Source organism: Engraulis encrasicolus, chromosome 6 (genome assembly GCF_034702125.1).
Source record: "Engraulis encrasicolus isolate BLACKSEA-1 chromosome 6, IST_EnEncr_1.0, whole genome shotgun sequence".
In the NCBI taxonomy this organism is placed as follows: Eukaryota; Metazoa; Chordata; class Actinopteri; order Clupeiformes; family Engraulidae; genus Engraulis; species Engraulis encrasicolus.
Genome location: NC_085862.1, coordinates 27,454,021 through 27,475,943, shown reverse-complemented (window position 1 = coordinate 27,475,943; position 21,923 = coordinate 27,454,021). Strand labels below are relative to the sequence as shown.

The window sequence follows — 21,923 nt, the reverse complement described above, 5'->3', positions numbered from 1 at the left end:
CTCTGCTCATTTAGCACGTCATCATAACTTGATTAAGCCAAATCTCTGAACAGATTTTAGGTAATGTTCTCGTCTATTCCACTAGGCTGATATACCAAGTATAGGTCGTTTAACTTTAGCCATAAATTTGTGGTACTGTCAAATCCCCCTGACCCCTGCACACATAATCCACTGCGTGTGCAGGAGATGATTAGTTCTACACGATGCCTTTAGGCATCACAACATGACAAAATTAACTCACACCAGGCTTCGCACACTGACAAAACCACGACTAACCTTTTTGAGTAGCTAGCTATGTTTTTTTTAACTACCCTAGCAAGCTTAGGACCATAGCTAGCTTAGCCATTTCCTCGTTCTGCTGTGCCTTTAGAAACACGAACGCGACGTAACTATAACAGGTTTACAGTATGTCTGCTGGACACGATAAATAATGTTATGCCTGAGACAAGTTGCGCTGACACGGCAATTACCTGTACTGAGGACCGGCACCATGTGTGAACCCATAATAATTACTTGCAGCCATCTTGACATTTTCAGAACCGCTGTATCGGTCCTGTGGTCATGTGACAAAACTTAGCCACTCGCGAGTCGCGAACCACTGTTCTCTGAACTGTATGTGATGCTGCTCATCACTTTCTAATTTCATTTCTAGTCATGTCCTGCATAGCCTTTCAAACAATTGTGCTCTCACATGTTTTATTTATAGGCTGGCTTTTATATTACCGGTACATTGGATAGTACATTTAATGTTGCCTTTAATTGAAGCGCAAACTGAAACATAAGCTCAAATCAGTGATGTGACTGTTTTATCTATTCAAAAATTGATTATCAGCTGCTGCGCTCACGCCATGGTGCATCTAGGTTACAACTTTGAAAGCGCAAAGAAAATAGCCTGGAGTGAAATCCTTTGAGTGCACGGGAGCGCTCGTGCGATAGTCGGAGCGCGCGGTAGAGGGAGACAGTGTGACAGCCAATGAGAAGAAATGCTGCTTGTTTTGCCAGAGTTTTAATATTGCTCGCAGGTGGCATCAACGTGGAGTGGGAAGCCAAGCAGCCAACCTCAGTCTGTAGAATGTTTTGACTAGCACTAAAGTGCATCACTCACTGACAGTGGCATCACGTTCATTATGAACAAACCGATGCGAATCTAAAATAATGCCACGTGGTTGGTTGATTTCTGGATGGGGTTTTTGAAGACACGTTTTAACAACGCCGATCAGTGGTGATGGACGGAATTGGAGAAATTCAGTTCATCGTGGAATCTGTAAGTAGTCATGGTGTCATTTCTTTGCCAGTGTCACTGTGCAACATATTTGAGGATCCCGATCACTTTATTAAAGGCTGCACACGTGTAGACCTCTTTTGGGGGCATTATGTTAAAATGTTGAATATGTTATCTGTAATGTAGCCTACCCTACTTGTAATAAAAAAAAAATGTGCAAGCCTTCTTTAGATGAACAGAGGCCTCTGAATGGGCTGATTGTAAGTTGCACAAAAACAAGCTATAATAGTAGACTAATAATAATAATAATAATAATAATAATAATAATAATAATAATGTTATTACAATAATAACAAAGGGAAATGGTTAGGCCTACTAATAATTAATTAGTTATGACAATCTGATGAGATTTAAAATCAATGTGCCTACTAATCACAGCCCAGGCACACAGCTGTGATCTATAATGCACGTGGCGGTTTGCACATGGATGCACCTTATAAAACATTGTCAGTGATGAACTGAGAACTGATTAGCCTTAAAATAATGCATTTAACTGAACAGTCTTTAATATATTGTTGCCAGAAGTGATGAGACCTAATGCAACAGGATAAGAGGATTGTGAATAGGGATTACATTTTGGTCCTTTTTAGGATGACTGAAGAGTCAGGGGGCTGCTCACATGGTCCTCACATGCTTCTCATGAAATGGTCTTGTGACAGGAATAAACTTATGTGCATGCATATTATAATGTAGCAGTGTTGTATATTATTTATTTATAAATGCACTTTGGATGTGTTTTCTGTAGGCCTATGCTATGTGCATGTTTGTAGCACATGGACACTATTTATTACGCCTACGATTATAAAAATGAAGAGTGTGTTTCTGAGCCACATTTATTGTGCTTGATTGATCCCTAGTTGTAGCCTACATCTTAGGACAGGAGGTCCAGAAATGTAGCACCACCAATCAGTGTACCCCTGCATGTCTGTCTGTGTGAGTGGAGCCTGTCTTCTTTCCTGTCTTCTTCTGTTGCTGCCCCCACGCTCTGGAACAGTCTACCTCCCAACATGCGCCAAGCCAACACACCGGCTACATTCAAGAAGCACCTTAATCCCATATAGTCCAGCGGATTGGTGAATTGATCATGCACTTTTGAGTAAAAGCATGAAAATTGGTACACATATACCTCTTCCTATGCTTATTAATATAAGCGTTGGAGGCGTCGCGAAAAATGAAGAATTTTCAAGATGGCCGCCAAATCCAATATGGCCAACCCACATTAATGAAACTACCTGACACGTTGTTGTAAAAGCATGAGAATTGGTACATATATCCTTCTTGATATGCTGATTAATATTAGCATTGGAGGCGTTGCGAAAAATTAATTTTCAAGATGGCCGCCAAATCCAATATGGCCAACCCATATTAACGAAACTACCTGACACTTTGTAGTAAAGGCCTGAAAATTGGTACACATGTCCTTCTTAATATGCTGATCAATGTTATTGTTGGAGGCGCCACGAAAAATGCTGTATTTTCAAGATGGCCGCCAAATCCAATATGGCCAACCCATATTAGTGAGAAACCATCATGCACTGATTCATAAATGCCTGAAATTTGGTAATACATACTCTATGATGTACCTATTAATGTTAGAAATGGAACTGTAGCGTAAAACCAAAATTGAAATGTTCAAAATGGCCACCAAATGAAATATGGCCGACCCATATAACAGGAATTGTATAGCAGATGAGTGAATCTATTATGCACGTAGTAAAAGCATGAAAATGGTTACACATTTCCTTCTTTTTCAGCTGATTATTAGATGTGAAAAACACAGAATTTTCAAAATGGCCGCCAAATCCAATATGGCCAACCCATATTAACTACCGGGCACTTTGTGGTAAAAGCATCATAATTGGTAGCCTACACAGTTACATCTTTATGTGCAGATTAATATTAGGAATGGAGGTATGAATTTTCCAGACAAATCAAACATGTTTGACCCATATTAGTGAAACCACCATGCACTTTGTAGCAGGAGCATGCAATCAGCACACATATACTTATTGATATGTATAATAATGTAGAAGGGTTCACGTGAGAAGGGCGTGCACGCACACAGACACACACACACAAGTAATAGTCCTAAAAAAGATTACTCTGGAAGTGATCCTAACATAGCCTAATTTCGAAACATCAAATCCTACCCTACTAATGTTATAGATAGTGTTACATATTGTGTATACAGTACATTAGTGAAACCAGGGCACAATTTGCCGCGAAAGAATCAAAAGAATTTTCAAGATGGCCCCACACCAAATATGGCCAACCCATAGATGTATAAATGGGCATAAAATATCCTATATTTATCTCAGTATAAATTTCTCTGTACTTGTAGTAGAAACATATTTGTAGTCTTTGATGAGTCAATACATATTTTAGTCACATTTTCAATGGATTTGAGCCATTTATCATTGAAATAAATGTGCACAACCTTCATTCAAGTACTGTAGGTAACAAAACAAAATCTTGTCCCCCCTCAACATGGGGGTTAAATCAAATCTTATCAACTTCACCTTGCATATGATGCATAGTTTGCATACTTTGATCTACAAATACAGAAATGGGGGTTCACCTTAAGCCAAATCTTGCACACCATTATTATAGACAAAAATGGATCCTAATACTGTACAAGTAAACTTTCATTCAAGGTTACTCAAATTTACATACACAGAGTTGACTTTGCACCAACTGTGCCATTCACCATTTATTCAAAGTTTGTGTGTATCTTTTAATTAGGCATTGTTGGCAGTTTGATTGATGTTGCCCATAGGATATACTACAACCTGGGGAATCCCATGCTGCTTTGCACACTTTCTGATCTGAAAGACAGATTAAATCCCTCAGAAATTGCATATGTAACCTTCAGAGTATCTCACTTGTGAGATCAACTGGTGTTAACCAGGCAAGACATACCCATACAACATGCATGGGACAGGATTGCAGTTCGTTTGAAAACCTTGAAGTACAGCTAGAAGTAGTAATTAATTATTGGTTTCTTTTCTTAACCATGTTTTAACCATGTTTTAACCATGTCCATGAATTGACAAATCAATTGAACTTTCTGTCTAGCAACCTTGAAATCTTGACCCTTTTGAATTTGTGGTCACGAGAGGCATATTAAACACAAGGCCTATGAATTCGTCACTAACTGCTAGAGGTACTGTATATCCCACAATGTGCCTGGAGGATTAATGTATATGGGTTGGCTACATTTGATTTGGCGGCCATCTTGAAAATTCCGGTTTTATTTGCTATGCCTCCATGTCAAATATTAATCAGCATATCAAGAGATACATGTGTACCATTTTCATGCTTTTACTACAAAGTGGGTGTTAAATTCATCAATGGTTTCATTAATATGGGTTGGCTAGATTTGATTTGGCGGCCATTTTGAAAATTAAACTTTCTTGCAATGCCTCCATTTCTTTTATTAATCAGAATATAAAGAAGTAACTGGGCATCCATTTTCATGGGTTTACAACAAAGTTTCAGGTACAGTAGCTTCATTAATATGGATTGGCCATATTGGATGTGGCGGCCATCTTGAAAATACAGCATTTTTCGTGGCGCCTCCAATGATAACATTGATCAGCATATTAAGAAGGACATGTGTACCAATTTTCAGGCCTTTACTACAGAGTGTCAGGTAATTTCATTAATATGGGTTGGCCATATTGGATTTGGCGGCCATCTTGAAAATTCATAATTGTTCGTGGCGCCTGCAATGCTAGTATTAATCAGCATATCAAGAAGGATATATGTACCAATTTTCATGCTTTTACATCAACGTGTCAGGTAGTTTCAATAATTTGGGTTGGCCATATTGGATTTGGCGGCCATCTTGAAAATTCTTCATTTTTCGCGATGCCTCCAACGCTTATATTAATCAGCATATCGAGAAGGATATGTGTACCAATTTTCATGCTTTTACTCAAAAGTGCACGATTAGGCCCTTTTGTGTGTCTAATCCGCCGGACTAATACAGTGCCCTCCATAATTATTGGCACCCCTGGTTGAGATGTGTTTTTTAGCTTCCAATTATTTTATTTTTTTTCTAAATAATATGGGACCTTAATGGAAAAAAAGAGAAAAATCCAACCTTCAATACAAGTGCATTTATTCAGTGGGGAAAAAATCCCACATAAAGAAATAATTATTTGACATCAAATAATGTGTGTCACAATTATTAGCACCCCTGGTGTTAATATTTTGTACAACCCCCTTTTGCCAACAAAACAGCACCTAATCTTCTCCTATAATGTTTCACAAGATGGGAAAAGACAGAAAGAGGGATCTTCAGCCATTCCTCTTTGCAGAATCTCTCTAAATCATCCAGAGACCTGGGTCCTCTCCTCTGTACTCTCCTCTTCAGCTCACCCCACAGGTTCTCAATGGGGTTGAGGTCAGGGGACTGAGATGGCCATGGGAGGAGCTTGATTTTGTGTCTGGTGAACCATTTCTGTGTAGATTTGACCAAATGTTTAGGGTCATTGTCTTGCTGAAAGACCCAGTGACGACCCAGCTTCAGCTTTCGGGCAGAGGGCAACAGATTTTGATTTAAAATGTCCTGGTATTTCAAAGCATTCATGATGCCATGCACCCTAACAAGGTTCCCAGGGCCTTTGGAAGCGAAACAGCCCCACACCATCACTGACCCACCCCCATACTTCACAGTGGGTATGAGGTGCTTTTCAGCATGCGCATCTTTCGTGGTACGCCAGACCCACTTAGAGTGTTTGTTGCCAAAAAGCTCAATCTTGGTCTCATCTGACCAAAGCACACGGTCCCAGTTGAAGCCCCAATACCGCTTGGCGAACTCCAGACGCTTGCGTTTATGATTGTGAGTGGGGAAAGGTTTTCTCCGTGCATGCCTCCCAAACAGCTTGTTGGCGTGTAGACAGCGCCTGATGGTTGATTTGGAGACTTTGTGACCCCAGGATGCTACCATTTGTTGTAATTCTGTAACAGTGAGCTTTGGAGATCTTTTGATTTCTCTTACTATCCTCCTCACTGTGCGTGGTGGCAAAATAAACTTGGGTCCTCGTCCAGGCTTGTTTACCACTGTTCCAGTTGTTTTGAACTTCTTAATTATTCCTCTCACAGTGGATATGGGTAAGAGTGGATATGTTTAAGAGTGGATAAGAGAAATGGCCTCGGTGTCACGTCATATTTATACCCCAGGGAAACAGGAAGTGATGAATTACTAATTAAATGTTCCTACATACTCTGGTAAACTTTGTAAACTACTGTAGAAATGACAGAAATGCTTCAATTATATTTATTTCCTGGGAATTGTTAAGGGTGCCAATAATTGTGGAACAGGTGATTTAATGAAAAATAATTATTTTTTAGTCAGGGATTTTTTTATTTTCTTACAATTCATTTGAGTTGAAGGCTACATTTTCCTACAATTTTCAGTGTGACAGTATTCTTCTGCAATAAACACTGAATTTATTTTAAGGCTTTTAACACATCTCAACCAGGGGTGCCAATAATTATGGAGGGCACTGTATATTCACAGAGGCATATGAATTTAAGGACTTTAATCTCACTGGCCCCCTCCTCCCCCCCCCCACACACACACACACACAGCTGTCTTGGGTTCCTTGAAAGGCTCTATATAAAACCAAGTTATTATTATTATTATTATTATTATTATTATTTCCCTCCCCCAGATGTCGGTTACTGAACACCACCAGCCCTCCTCACTCTGTACTGTCTTCTTTGCCTCCCCCCAGATGCCGGTTACTGAATGCCAGCCCTCCTCACTGTCACTGCTAGACCACATGGAGGTGAGAGATGAGTGGCAGGATGACGACTTCCCCAGGTAGTGGCCAAACGCAACACATCATACCGTAATAATAATAATAATCAGGGCTCTAAATTAACTTTTTTCATCACCAGCCAAAATGGCTAGTAGATGTTGATCTTACTAGTCAAACACTTACTAATGGGTCAAAGTGGCTAGTAAGTGTTCTTTACCAGCCAAACTGAATTTTCACCAGCATTTGGCCTGTTGGCAAGTGTTAATTTAGAGCCCTGATAACATTATTATTATTATTATTAATAATAATAATAATAATATATCTGTTTTGTATAGCACTTTTCATGGTACTGAACATAATTTACTTGTTTTCCCATTTCAAAATTGTTGTCACACATACACTGCACACAAGCAATTTACAGTTACATGTATTGAAAAGGATTACAACGTATTACTTACAACTTCATTATTACATGAATTTTATAACATTTACGTCATATTTTATAAGCTAAAAGTGCAATGCATGTTTTGGACGGATCATCCATTGGGCTATTTCTAAGTAGACCCATAATGTACACTGTACCTCCTGTGGCATGCTGTAATAGTCATTGGATAGTTAACCACCATACACTACTATGACATAACACAGGGCCTTCAGTAATGCACTATGACTTGGTCATTGCCATTCTGGTTATTGCAAATTTATAAAGCCCTACTTTAATGGGTTAAATGGATTACAAGAAAGATGGAAAAGAAATTATGCACGGGTAATAATCATAGAAGTGCATTGACAGTCACTGATAGTGTACGTAGATACTTGATTGTCCCAAAAGGTACATCAAGTTGTCCTTGCAGCTTGCACATAATACTTATTGCACAAATTCAATACATAACTCTCCATCACTATTATGGCTTTGGCCAATGTTCTGGAAATTTGGCCCATCCGTGGCTCTAACGGCTGGGCACTTGACTGCTATGCAGGTGACCCGGGTTCGATTCCCAGCCCAGGTAATTTCCTGATCTTTCCCTGTCTCTCTCTCCCATCTTGTTTCCTGTCAACTCCCACTGTCCTGTCTGTAAAATAATAAAATCCCCCCATTTTTTTTTTTTTATGTTCCTAAAATTGACCTATCCTATTGGACCACTAATAGGAACACATCTAATAGGAGGAGGGGAGAGGATTTTGGGTGGCGCTCTCTTTCTTTCCCCCCTGTGGGTCTCTTGCGGAGATGAGCAGGTGCTGCTCTCTCCTTAAATGGAAATCAGCCGCGTCATGTGACGCGCACGGTAGCCAACAACACAGCATCATCCCCAGGAAAATGGAGGCAGGTCAGTAAGGAGAGAGGAGAGGAGAAAGGGAAACCAGGCTGTAAAGCATCTTCAAGCTATAGCTATATCTTCAGAGATGAGGTTATTAATACAACACATGTGAACGGCACACAAGGTTATTGGCTGTACTTGTAGGGTTATCACGTTTCCCAACACGGCAGGGTAGTCAGCCAGTCACTCTGCATCAAAATCTCTCCATCTTCTGTGTTTTCTGAGGGTAAGTCAGACTACTTGGTTTACCTTGTTGTTTTCTCTCATATTGCTCCTTGGAGTGAGTGATCTATCTGCCCAGACCAATGGGTAGTGTGTGGACAATGCGTAGGCATATTCTGTATGACGGTCAGTCACCTAACTGTTTTGTTTACAGCTCAGTGTGCAGCAGATCAGAGAGTTAAGAGAAATGCTGACATCAGATCAGGTGCACTACCTGCATCGGGCAGCTACGCGGAGGGAAGAATAGGGCTAATAATAACCTGGAAGAGTGTTAATTTAACAGCATTTGTTATTATTGTGTGTGCGCATAGAACTTCCCGTTCCTTTTGTTGATTTCCCGACGTGTGGGCTTTGTGTTTGGCGATGCCTGTGTCCTCTCCCACCCCCCGTGGCATTGTGTCTCTCCTCCTGCCCCCCTCTCTCCTCTCCTGCCCTCCCCTCTCCTCCTGCCACCCTTTCTCCTCTCCTGCCCTCCCCTCTCCTCCAGCCCCCTTGTCTACTTTCCTCTCCTATCCTCTGCTCTCCTTTCCTATCTTCTAGCCCCCTCTCTCCTCTCCTCTCCTCTCCTCGTGCCTCCCCAGCCTCCAAATTGTGTGCATGTGTGTGGGAGGTGCTGGAGATGACACCCTGTGCAAGTTAAGTAGCGGTTACAGAGACAGCTGCTACCAGATACAGCCACCCCCATGAAGCGCCACTAGCTATCTCCCCTCCCTCCACTAGCTAGCTATCTCCCCTCCCATCTGCCTCCTCTGTGTGCATTCATTAGAATTCTTTATGAAGAAGCTAAGCTCCATAACAGCCCCTCTCTGTTCTCTCCTTTGGGGTGGGGTGGGGGGTGGGGCTGGGTGACTTCCTGAAAGGCAGAATTGATCAATCACTTGCTACGGTGTGTGTGTGTGTGTGTGTCATGAATAGAGGGAATTGGCAAGTATGTTTCATGCCTCTCTGGGGAAAAAAATCCATTCCTTCTGTGAAACGGGACCATGAATAGTTATCCAGTTTCCTTCCTCATTACTTTAGCATTTTATATTGTTTTGTTTGCCTCCAAATGAACGCACAAGTTATAAACAGACATTATTCTATGAATTCTGTTTGGGGAAACTTTATAAAGTTGGAAAATTGAAATAGTTTATTAAGTTGGAAAATGCCCATGTATTGTCTTCATTAGTAAAATCATTCATTTCTAATCCTTTACAGGATACACTATTATGGGCATTAAGGTGCTTGTTATCTTCTTTAGAGGCACCCATGAAATAAATATCCTGTGGATCCTGTAGGTAGACTTTGCTGCGCTATTTTTATACAGTACATGTCCTTACATTTTTTCTAATGCCAAGATTGTGTTGATTTTTGTTTCAGACCACTCCCAGAGGAAGGTGAAATGGACTCCTCCTGTGGTCTTGCTGAGGGCAGAACTTGTGAGTAGAGAGACATCATTAACCTTCTTGATTAATTACATTGTCACAGAGCTATACATTTTTTCATCACTTGCCAATTTGACTAATCAATGTTTATTTTATTTTTATTTTTTTAATTGTGTTTATTGATTTTTTTTTCAAAAGAAATACATAAAAGTCACATAAATGTCCTCACATTTTGAATCGTATTCCAACATGGTAGTACAAATAACCAGTCGATGTTTAATTTTACGAGCCACGCATACACTCCCTATCAGTCAAAGTGGCAAGTAAGTTTTCTTTTCTACCAGCCAAACTGAATTCTTACCAGCATTTGGCCGGTTGGCGCGTGTTAATTTAGAGTCCTGGTCAGTCATATTTATAATTTAGGCTTCTCTGCGTAGTCAATAATACCCATTACCAAATCAAACTCTTCAAAAGAAACAGTGTAGTCAGAGGAAATAAGTTGTAAGCAACTTGTTTTGGAGGTGATTCCCCTTCCACTGGAGGGCTACTCCAAGCTCCAAAGAGCAGTGCAATTTCTTACGACTTCTACAACTCTGCTACAGTTATTTTGACTAAAATGACCTGGTTTAGTGAGTACCTTCACGGATACAATATACTATACTTCCTCTGCTGTTTGAAGACCCTAAAGACACAATACAATCTTGCTTTGTTGTACCCAGTCACACAAAAAGCTACTGCAATTGTAGTTGTAGTAACTGTAGTCTTTGAAAAAAACAAATTTGGCTTTTTGTGCCCTTACCCACAATCAGTGGCATTCACGGTCTTCTCCCATATGTAAGATTGGAGTGTTCGCAGGTGGAAGGAGAGACACGGAGGCAGAGTTTACTGAGATACCGCAGGTCAATACAACAATACAACTTTAAGATAGTCATATGGTTGGAGAAGGCGCTTTCTGATTCCCTAAGTGTTTTGCAAGATGGTTTCATGGAAAGTGTCCCCTCAATTCTGATTGGTTCTTCTGGCTCACCTCAGTTTGGATGATACTGACAGTTTGCTGATTTTCTTTGGTTGAGTTACAGCGTCAGGATGTTTCTGGTTACTGTGGTTTCCCATGCCCCCAGATGTCTGGCCGGTTCTTTAAGGGAACTTCCTAACACTGTGTTCCAACGGTTATCAAGTGTGATCTGCTACTTGTAACCATTCTACATTTACTCTTTGTATAACCGTTTGACCTTTTTAGTGCTCCCTATGCTAAAGTTTATGCCTTGTGTAAGGGGTCACACGCATTTCTGTAAGGTTTCAGTTGTAGTATGGTGCTACGCAATGAAGAAAAGAAAGTCCAAAAACAACTCCCATTGTCATTGTGACACAGCACTCCACAGACAATTCTCTTCTTGGAGCAGGCATCACTCTTAATTATTAAATCTCTGAGGGTGCTGGCCCAAATGTTAAATTCAATGTTTCAAGAAGGAGGCCACACCTTGCATAGCAGTGTTTTTTATTGCACAAACGCGTTTTGGCGTGTGCCTTCTTCAGTGTGCACACTGCTATGCTATACATAATCAAATCTTCCAGTAATGTCACTGAAGGCTCGTTTATCTAATCCCATGTATCTAATCTTGCACCTTCTAGCTCCCCCAAGCTCCCTCCATCTGGGTGGGGCAGGGGGTACAACCTCCCATCGGAAGCGGCGGACTTTAGTGGCTCCGGATATGAACCTCTCTCTGGACCAGAGCGAGGGTTCGCTTCTCTCCGACGACTACCTGGATACACCAGACGACCTTGACATCAATGTGGACGACATCGAGACACCCGACGAGACGGACTCCCTCGAGTTTGTCCCCAATGGCAATGACCTTGAGTGGGAAGGTTAGTGTCCCTGACTTTGCACACATGTACAACTCTGAATACTACAAAGTCGGTTAAGTGGCAATCCCAGTTATTCTACCCCCCTGCTTTGACAAGTCTGTCAGAAGAACAACCCATTTGTTTAGTGAGGCTCCAGAATCTTCTGCTAACATGTTTATCTTGTGTGTGAACTAAACCAGGTTTACTACGTATTTAACCATCTCTGTATCATACCACTTACCACCTTGGTAGACTAATAATATGCTCCATTCCACCCCAGGAACTATTGCTTGAAAAAACATTACTATTATATATTACTACACTACTACGACATGACACAGAGTCTTCAGTAACAGATTAAACAGCTTGTTCCATTTTGGTAATAAATTTATAATAGGGACCATGTCTTGACAAACACAGCAATATTGTACCTTGAGGTGACAGGTTTCTGGGGGCAGCCATGGTGTAATGGTTATGGTGTTGGACTGTAGATCACAGGGTTGCAGGTTCAATGCCCACCCTTACAGATCCCTTGCTCCCTCCATGACTTAAGTGCCCTTGAGCGAGGCACCTAATCCCACACAGCTCTGGGGACTGTAACCAATACCCTGTAAACATCTGTGAGTCGCTTTGGATAAAAAATGTCAGCTAAGTGTTATGTGATGTGATGTGATGTAATGTAATGTAATGTTACATTTCTGCATGGCCAGATGAGCCACCGGTGGCCAAGACGTCTGCGGATGGCCTGGGGCCTGAGTTGGAGGAGGAGGATGGGGCGGGGGGAAATGGCCGGCTATGGAGGACGGTGATCATCGGGGAGCAGGAGCACCGTATAGACATGCAGGTCATACGGCCGTACCTACGCGTCATATCCCACGGAGGTAGGACTACGTCACCTTGCTAAAGCACATACACACAACAGAACAGATCAGTCAGCTGACTCTGGCATGAGACTAACATTTACTAGTGTTTAATGCAGGGAAACGTTTTTCATTGGACGGGCCACTTTTTATGAAGTCCAAATTTTTATAAAGTCCTCCCTGGGCTGTACTATGAACACAAACCAGGATTTCCCCCTGCACTTAAGACCTATTGTATATTGAAGGCGGCCATCTTTACACCAAACACAACTTCACTAGGTCCCCTGAAAACACAAGTTAATTGTATTGCAAATGTTATTTCTAACATTTCTTTACAAAATGTCATATTTCACGTGAAACTGCATAACATTACCATTATGTCGGGGGCCGTATAAGACGGCCTCAAGGGCCATAAACATAGGTTCCCCACCCCAGTGTTTAAGGCAATTCTTGAATTTGCAAGCACTGAAAAAGTAGATCAGAATTCTTTGTGGCTTGACTGGCTTCAGCAGTGAAGATATCCTATGTAGGTAAGCCTACATCCTACTTCAGCCACACACAATCTGTTTACACAATAGAACAAATATGAGTCAGTTAATTCTGGCATCAGACTGACCTTTACCAGTGCTTAACCCATTGACGCCTAAAGCACCTGCAAAAAAGGGTGCTGAATGCTAAGCCCTTTTTAAGAAAGGTTGCTCTCAGCCAATAAAAACCTAAATATCTTAGCCTCTGAAGCACATAAAAACATGTAATGAGTTGCAAAATCAAAGGAAATACGCCCTCCGTGCTTCTAATTTGACAATCCGGTGCAACCAGAGCAGGACTAATTAATAAGTGCTGAGGACTCTGATGAAGACGCATGTCGAAACTGCACTGAAAAAATAAATAACAGAAAATAGACATCCGTGTGGCACTAGATTCTTTTCCCTTTGCACATGTAATGAGTTGCATTTAAATGTTAAGACCCTCATTTTGCATTAGAATGTGTTCATTCAGCTCTAACATACCAAGATTTTTCATGACATTGTCTCAAACCTCATGACCCTGAATGTTGCGTCATGCATCTCCAGGCGCCAGGGCCAATGTTGCGCAAAGCAACATCCAACATCAATGGGTTAAGCCATTTATGAATTCGGAAGCACTTCTAAATTGCTGAGTCATTTGTGGCTTAATCTTTGGAGTGTGGGACTAATTATTGTCTGGTGTTTGTTTTTTGAGTTATTTTTTTCACATTTTCATTGGGATAAATGAAGCCTACCTGTATGTCTAATAGGTCTAAATGTATTATGTCTAAATACGTATGTCAACCAAGCATGCAAATTAGATGGTTCTGTTCTCACACAGTCTCCAGTATGCAGAGGCCTTGAAATATCCACATACAGCATGTTTTATTTGTGCAATAATTAATTTATGTATTAAAATGATCATGATTGTTGAATGTATACTGCATGTACTGTATCAATCAGGTTACTATGGTGCAGGGTTCCAGTGTTCAAAGCCGGCAATTTTTATCTTACAGTACTGTACAGAAACATTGACTTGAATTCATGTATGAAATGCGCTATACAAATAAAATTGCCTTGCCTTGCCTTGCCTTCAAAGGCCTTGAAATAGCCACACACCTTGCATTACAATTCAGATTTAAAGGTCACATTATTGACATATCATATGCATGGTCCTACAGGTTACTACGGCGAAGGGTTGAATGCCATCATTGTGTTTTCGGCTTGCTACCTGCCGGACAGCAGCTGTACGGAGTACCACTACATCATGGAGAACCTGTTTCTGTAAGTAGACCACAATTGTTGTCCTGGAATGCCTTCACGCACTGATTTGGTATGCCCAGGGCTCTTAATTAACCCTTTTCATCACCAGCCAAAATGGCTAGTATATGCTGATCTTACTAGCTAAAGACACACTCACTAATAGGTGAAAGTGGCTACTAAGTTGGTCTTTTCTACCAGCCAAATGGAAATTTCACCTGCATTTTGGTCAGTTGGCTGGCTATACTGCACGGTGTTGCCATATGGCAACATACCATTCTTTTGGCATTTCCTGGTATTTAAATATAAATAATAGACACTGATTTGTTTTCTTATTGAAACTGTGGCCTTGTTTTATCCAATTATGTGGTTTGTTGACATCACTTGACACCACACACTGCCCCAGGCTCGCTCTTTCCCTCACTGTACATGAGCGTGTGTCCTTGATAGATTGCTCTGGCATTGGCCAAGATTTTTCCACACTTTTTGCGATATTTACAAAATTAAAAAAAATATTGGGATGATCTCTAGTTAGTCATGATCTGTTTACACCATTTGTTTTGTTTTCAACTAAAATTATTTCCTTTTTATGTTGAAAAATAGGTATGTTGCCATACGGCAACATTGTGCGGTAATGGAACAAGACGGTCAATAGGGAAAGTGTATTGATAAAAATACCCAATTCTAATTAATTGATTTATTTATTCATTGAATGATTGATAAGTGATAATATTTATAATTATTGTAAATGGCAGTCTGTAAAGAACATTAAAAATGTTATAGTAGGTGTACAGAACTGTTTTATGAGCTTTCACTCTGAGTACATGCAGAAAAGCGAACAAGGCCTATGCAGCCTCCTCCGACTGCCAGAGGTATACCACAAAAATCGCCAAACCCCAGATTACAGCATAAAGCTACTGTCATCTTGACCATTTGAAGCCTCCAAAATGTTTTGACTTCATTTGTCTGTTATAATTAGGCTAATTAGCACACAACGTTTGTGCAAATATGTCAACCCAATCAAAAATTATTGTACAAAGTAAATCATTTTGAAAGTCAGCCATTTTAAAAGCATAATCTCCAAATTTCAAACAGCTCATAAACCAATTATATTATTAACACACAAGATTTACTGCAAATGCAAATCCAAGCACCCATTGAAAAGCTGTGGCGTAAACAAAAGGTAGGCCACCTCGAAAGATCGCCAACTTCAAAGTCAGCCATCTAGAAAGTGTAAGTGTAAATCCAAGCATCCATTCCAAAGTTATGACGAACAAACTGTCGGTTATGTTGAAAGATGCTTGGCTCGCAAATCGGCCATCTTGAATGTAGGCCATCTTAAAAGTTTTGGCTTCCAAAATCAAATCAGTTCATGTACATATTCTGGACAGTTACCATACACATTTTTGTACTCTATGCACAGATATTGTGTTAACACCAAATGTATTCATTGGTGGTTGGTCAACGTAATACCACCGAAATACTGTTTTTCGGGGATATAATCTCAGTGGCAAAAATGTGTTCAATAACTCCCTTGAACTTGTGGGTAAACTTTCAATGTTTTCTGAGATAAAACCAATTATATTTCTATAAAATAATCCATAATGATGTATGACCCTTTTTTGGTCTTGGAGGGAAAATGTACATTGGATCCTTTCCGTAACTGCACAGTGTTGCCATGTGGCAACAAACCTAAAAGTACCCCCCAAAAAACTTTTTTTTTGAAAAAAAATGAAAATATGTGTTAAGACGTTCATTTTAGGTGACAAAAACCACAGTAAGATTTTTTTCCATGATGGGATAATAATGTGTGCAGTATAGGGTTAGAGCCCTGGGTATGTCCTTCCTCACTGAATGCCTGCCTGTTCACTCCTGTTCACTGAACAAAAATCCCTCATCACTCTCCCCCCCACACTTACTCACCCACCCACTCTCAGGTATGTGGTGAGCAGTCTTGAGATGCTCGTGGCAGAGGATTATTTGATAATCTACATGAACGGTGGCACGCCACGGAGTAAGATGCCGGGCATTGGATGGCTTAAGAAGTGCTATCAAATGATCGACAGAAGGTAGGAATGGATGGGCTGGGCTCAAATGCAAATGCACAATGCATGTACTATGACACAGAGAACACAAAGTGGTCAATATGAATACATGTAGTAACAGAATTTGTGACGCGAGCAATAAACACAATGCAGTTATGCACAAATGATTTCTGCCCAAATATCGCTGTGGTGATTCCTGTTGATTTGTATTGCTAATCTTGTTCAACCCTTTATTTTTCAAAAGGCTAAGGAAGAACTTGAAATCGCTCATCATTGCCCATCCCTCCTGGTTCATCCGCACAGTGGTGGCCATTTCCAGACCCTTCATCAGGTACCTATTCTCACTGTGGTGCTTGGTATACATCAGGTACCTATTGCCATTGTCACAGTGGTGCGGGGGTATACTTGCCGTGCTGGAGTATACTGAGATATAGTCTGGAAACCGCCTACTGAATTTCTTGTAGGGGAGGTTAAGATTGCTGGCCATATACGTAGTCCATAGCCATTTGTGTCTGCCAAGCAGGGAGGCTGACAGAGTGAGACAAAGGGAATCTCGGGCCCAGGGAGAGGGGGGCCCAGAATTGAGTCCCCATTACATTGTATGTATTGAGCATGGCGCAGAGCTGGGTACATTTCAGGCTGGATATTTTCACTCAAGACCAGTCCACAAGGCATTGAGAGAATGAAGTCAGTGACAAAAAATGTAGAGGCATGATAACTAATACAGTGCCATTACGGGCAGCAGTCCACCGGGCAAATGCCCTGTATGCCATATGACCAATCCAACCATAGTGTTGCAGCCTTTCAGGTGGCTTTGTCCCAGGCTCGGCCAAAACTGTCAGCAGCCCTGGTTCCAAACACTGTCCTGTATTGCCTGTTGACCAGCTACACCTCAGGCCTCTATGATGTCCATAGTGTGCTGTATATACAGTACAGTACAGCAGTGGTCTCCAAATGGCAGCCCATGGGCCAGATCCGGCCCGGTCATGGCAAACATTTTTCCCGCCATGAGGTTGGAACAAATGAGAAAACATATACAGTGTGTATGCTATCTGTGGCCATACAGTCAAGTGATTTGTTTGGCCCTCAGCTTCATTTGTGCTACATAATTTGGCCCTTGGGGAAAAATAATTGGAGACCACAACCACTGCAGTATAGTAATGGCCATTCTTTTTCCTCCTCTCACAGCGTGAAGTTCATGAACAAGATCCGCTACGTGCACACCCTGGAGGAACTGGAGCAGCTCGTCCCCATGGAGCACGTGCAGATCCCCGAGTGTGTCGTCCAGTGAGTAGTCAGTAGTAGTGTCGCCACTAGGGGAGGACAGATCCGTCACTGCCACCTACGGCCTGATCAAAAATATAACCGTCCGCCGTCCATTGAGTAGTGTGTGCAGGGCTGGATTATCCGTAAGGGCCAGCGGCACAGTGCTCAGGGGCGCCAACCATTTTTGACCAGTGAGGGGGCACCAACTTAACAAATGTTGTTTATATAAGGGGGCACCAGTGAGGTATAGTGCCTGGGGGAACCACATTGGTTTAATATGATCTTGAGTGTGTAGTAGTGTCGCCACTAGGGGAGGACAGATCCGTCACTACCACCTACAGCCTGATCAAAAATACAACACTGGCTGACTGGGAATCACCAAGGGCATGAGTGGGAGAAATATTTTTATTTGCAACAACAGAAGTATCTTCAGTCCAACCATGCTGTGCCAGAGGGACTATTTTGGAAACCAAGTTTAGTGTTAATTAGGTGAAATACGTACGGCAGTGAATTAATCTGTATAATGCATTCATATTTGTTTTTGTATGATTTAATAAAAATCATATGTATATTCTTGTGATTTATTGAAATAGGAGGTGTGATTTACCGGCTTGGTTGACTTACACTCATGTCCATTTTTATCTTCAGGTTTGAAGAGGAGAGGATAAAAGCTCGGAAAGAAAGGTACAGCGCTTTTTGGGGGGGTCTTTGAGTCTTTCGTAGCACTGTCCTGAAGGGTTCTTCCGAAATGTTTTTAAAGCATTACTATATCCTTGGGTATATGGCTTTGCATAAACAGCAATACAATGATGTGCTTTTTGGGGGGTCTTTGAGTCTTTCATAGCACTGGGTAATGGATGGACTTCTTCCAAAATGTTTTTAAAGCATTACTATCATTGAGAGTAAATAGAATGGAGGCCAAAATTCTATTTCATTGTTGAAGCCAAGTTGGAGCCAAGGTTGGACCCAAAAAGACCAAAAAATGGCCAAATCCCATTCATTCCTATGAGAGACATAAAACCCTGTATCTCCCTTAAATGCCACTCCAGGGGGATCATTTTTCGCTCAACTAGTAGGTCCCCTTGCTCTCCAACTTACCAGGGTGGTGATTTTTTGTGGTGATGTTTTATTTTAGAGAGATATTAAAAGTTAAATTGACCAATGAGCATCAGAACATGGTTTGATTGACCGTTAGAAGTCTTGTTGTTGTCCAATCAGCACCTGCGTTTGGCGTTGCTAAGGTGGAATGTAAGTTGGAATGTTCCCAAATCTGGCTTCAAAGCGTTGAATGGCAAATAGCGTTGATTTGGCGTCCATTCTATTTACTGTCAATGATTACTATACATGGGTTCTAAAATTTGTTTATAACCTGACTGCGCGAAACTAACTGCACACAACTCAACCTCTGATTGTGGGAAACCGCTGTCGGTCAAAAAATTAGCTCATGTGGTTGGCTGCCAGTGCCTTGCCCCTCCTCACAACACCGTGTTGATAAACATTCAAAATCCATGTATACCCTTGTGTATATGACTTTGCATAAAGAGCAATAATTTCATCACTTAAATACTTGTGTTTTCTAGACTGGAACAGGAGCAAAGGGAACAGCAGCTTCAGCAGCAACAGCAGCAACAGCAGCAGAAAGACTCAGCCATGCCAGACACAGAGAGGTCAGAGTTAATTGCTACGCTTAAATGAGACATTTAATTCAGAATAAACTCACTTTTATTTTGAATAAACTTAATTCCGATTTGAAAACGTCATGTAAACACTTCACAGTTCAGAATGAAATTTAAGTTCAAAGTAAACTCGACGGAACTATTTCATTCTGAATTATTCATTCAGAATTAAAAATGTCATGCAAACGTAACCATTGAATGCTACTGTATTACAGGGCTTGACATTGGCACCTGCAAACCTGCCAAATGCTGGTAAAACTTGGGTGTGGCTAATAACAGTTTTAGTCTGACTAGCCACTTTGACAGGTAACTTATTCTTTGGTGTGACAAAGCACAGTAGTTGCATCCATTGTTTGTATTAAATGCAAGACTATTCTAAATTCTAAAGAACTGACAACAAAACTCTAACTAGCAGAAAGGCTAAATGAAGAGTGACTCAGGAAAACCACTAGCCACAGTGGTCGATGAGCAAAAGAGTTAACGTCAAGCCCTGCTGTATTATTTTGTACACCCACAGCTTTACTTCTTTGTCATGTTTGCATATGATATATCTTATTTTGTTAGTCACCCAGTTCACCTGTGCATTATTTTACAGGCCTAAATCTATGATAGAAGACCAATGATTGTTGGAGTGATGGAATCTCAATCTACTATTACTGTAGGTAACAGCATCGCAATATCACAATATTTCCACATTTCCATTTCTCTGATGTTTAAAGGTGCAACGTGTATTTTTTCATATTCATACACGAAAGGGTAATCTTCTCCATGGTCCACCATCTTGAATTTCCAAAAATATACATTTTTAGCTGCAAAACTTACTGTATTTTGGTTATACTGATACATATGGGTGTATTATTTCGTAAATATTCATGAAAAGATCCAGTTTGGCAATATGCAGCGGAGTTTCAATGAGCAGAATAGTTGCAGTACCCATTCTGGCCACCATTCTACACAGTGCACTATCAAGTTATGATGAGCCCGAGCTACACATGCATGCATGCACCAACAACAAGACTAAAACGCTTTTCTTGTGGGATTTGGGATTTTTATGGGATTTGTGTGCATTGCTCTAAAAATGAACTAATTCTTATGTCCATTCAGATGAAGCAATTGAAAATGCTTTACCCTTCCATATACGTCCAAGTTCTGCCACAGGATATGCCTCTTCTCTGCTGCCATGTTTTGCTGAACGGGAGCGTTCTTCTGAAGAACCAAGTGTGCCAGATCGGAGCGTTGCTTTAGCATTTATTCGAATATTCATTTGCCTTGTCAGTAGTGAAATGTTATTTTTATATATGTATTTTTATTGTGTCAATTGTCAATGCTGAGTTTCTCATTTTGCTATTTTTTGTAAAAAAAAATTATCATGATGGTGGTATGCATGTTGATGTCATTGCGGCTCATCCCTTGAAGGAACATGCAGTCATACATAACAAGCTATTGATGGGTTTTTGTTTACTTTTAATTGAATGGAATCACGTTGGCCCTTACGTTAAATCTGCATCGATAAACAGGCCTATGTATTATTGAATGTATGTGTTAATTTGCGTAACTTAAGTGCAACTTCAATGGGCCATTTTGTTATTTGCCTCTTACTCATGTACATTATTGTTTTGGCATGAATTACAATGTTTTTTATGTATTCTTATCCTGTTCAGTTTTCCCCCATGTATTCCAAATATTGTCAAAATAAAAGACAATGTCATCAGCTGTCAATGACACTAGTAAACAAGCAGCGATAAATAGCGTTGTCATGAAATTCCAAAAGTACTGACAATGGAAAATTCCACAGCAGTCTTCTCTGGATGCCAGGCCCCTGTCGGCTTTTGATGTGTGAATTTATAGAAAATGCTGGTAACTCTGAAAAGGGCTGACTGTTAAACTCACAATCTGAAGCACAAACATGTAATCATTAAAGATATATCTTAGTTTTGGACATGTGATACAGTACAAAAATAAATAGTTGTTTACTACAACTTCCAACGTGAGCATTTTAGAGTGATTAAAACTCTACGACTTCTCTCTAAAAGAGTATTGTTTTAAAACTGTGTTGATTGCCTGTTGATACTATCTTTGGACAATTGTCAAAAGGCATGTAAAGCTTATTGCTTAAGGCTGTGGTGTGCCAATACAAATATATTGGATGTATGTCTCATGATCCAAAAGTCAAAGTGATTTTAGAAGGCAATGTATTTATGTTTTATAGAGACACATGGGTGCCACAGAACAATCACAACAAATTCAACCCCGTCCAGGCCCTCACCCTATTCTTTTTTTATACTGAATAATTTAATTCAATAACTTAACAACATAATTCTAGTGTTGGCAGTTTTATATAATCTATTATCATATCTATTAAATCATGATTTTCATGTTATGTAAGGTCAGGAGCAGAGGCTGCACTGATAGAGATAGAAGGAAGGTTGCATACTGTACACAGTATAGTTTGGCTATATCTCCAAACACAGCAAGGCTGCGGCCCCCTTGTAAGCGGTGACATA

At 40.6% G+C, this 21,923-nt stretch overlaps 2 protein-coding genes across 7 annotated transcripts in view; one reads left to right on the top strand and one right to left on the bottom strand.

Moving 5' to 3' along the window:
• The window catches only part of zfr2 (zinc finger RNA binding protein 2), a 34,113-nt gene extending 33,568 nt beyond the window's left edge, over nt 1–545 (bottom strand). For all 5 annotated transcript variants that reach the window (XM_063201115.1, XM_063201117.1, XM_063201116.1 and 2 more), the window contains exon 1: nt 471–545. In XM_063201115.1, the coding sequence (XP_063057185.1) occupies nt 471–523 (53 nt within the window). In that variant the 5' untranslated portion in view covers nt 524–545. The remainder of the gene's footprint in view (nt 1–470) is intronic.
• Nucleotides 546–1,045: 500 nt separating this feature from the next.
• On the top strand, nt 1,046–21,138 carry atcaya (ATCAY kinesin light chain interacting caytaxin a). 2 transcript variants are annotated; one of them, XM_063200160.1, is made up of 13 exons: nt 1,046–1,264; nt 7,027–7,115; nt 9,954–10,012; nt 11,591–11,827; nt 12,517–12,687; nt 14,354–14,456; nt 16,370–16,501; nt 16,722–16,808; nt 17,666–17,764; nt 18,392–18,427; nt 19,324–19,410; nt 20,015–20,077; nt 20,524–21,138. In XM_063200160.1, the coding sequence occupies exons 1-12, from the start codon at nt 1,226–1,228 to the stop codon at nt 20,040–20,042; spliced, it is 1,167 nt and encodes a 388-aa protein (XP_063056230.1). In that variant the 5' UTR covers nt 1,046–1,225; the 3' UTR covers nt 20,043–20,077; nt 20,524–21,138. The 2 variants fall into 2 exon arrangements, with proteins under 2 accessions (XP_063056230.1, XP_063056231.1); XM_063200161.1 differs by lacking the exons at nt 20,015–20,077; nt 20,524–21,138 and adding an exon at nt 19,635–19,724.
• Nucleotides 21,139–21,923: the final 785 nt, after the last annotated feature.

What these genes read in the sequence shown, in the direction of transcription:
- atcaya (XM_063200160.1), top strand. Translation starts at nt 1,226, where the DNA reads ATGGACGGAATTGGAGAAATTCAGTTCATCGTGGAATCT. An exon ending in TTCAGTTCATCGTGGAATCT is followed by an intron (nt 1,265 to 7,026) that starts GTAAGTAGTCAT and finishes GCCTCCCCCCAG; the next exon opens with ATGCCGGTTACTGAATGCCA. An exon ending in CAATGACCTTGAGTGGGAAG is followed by an intron (nt 11,828 to 12,516) that starts GTTAGTGTCCCT and finishes CTGCATGGCCAG; the next exon opens with ATGAGCCACCGGTGGCCAAG.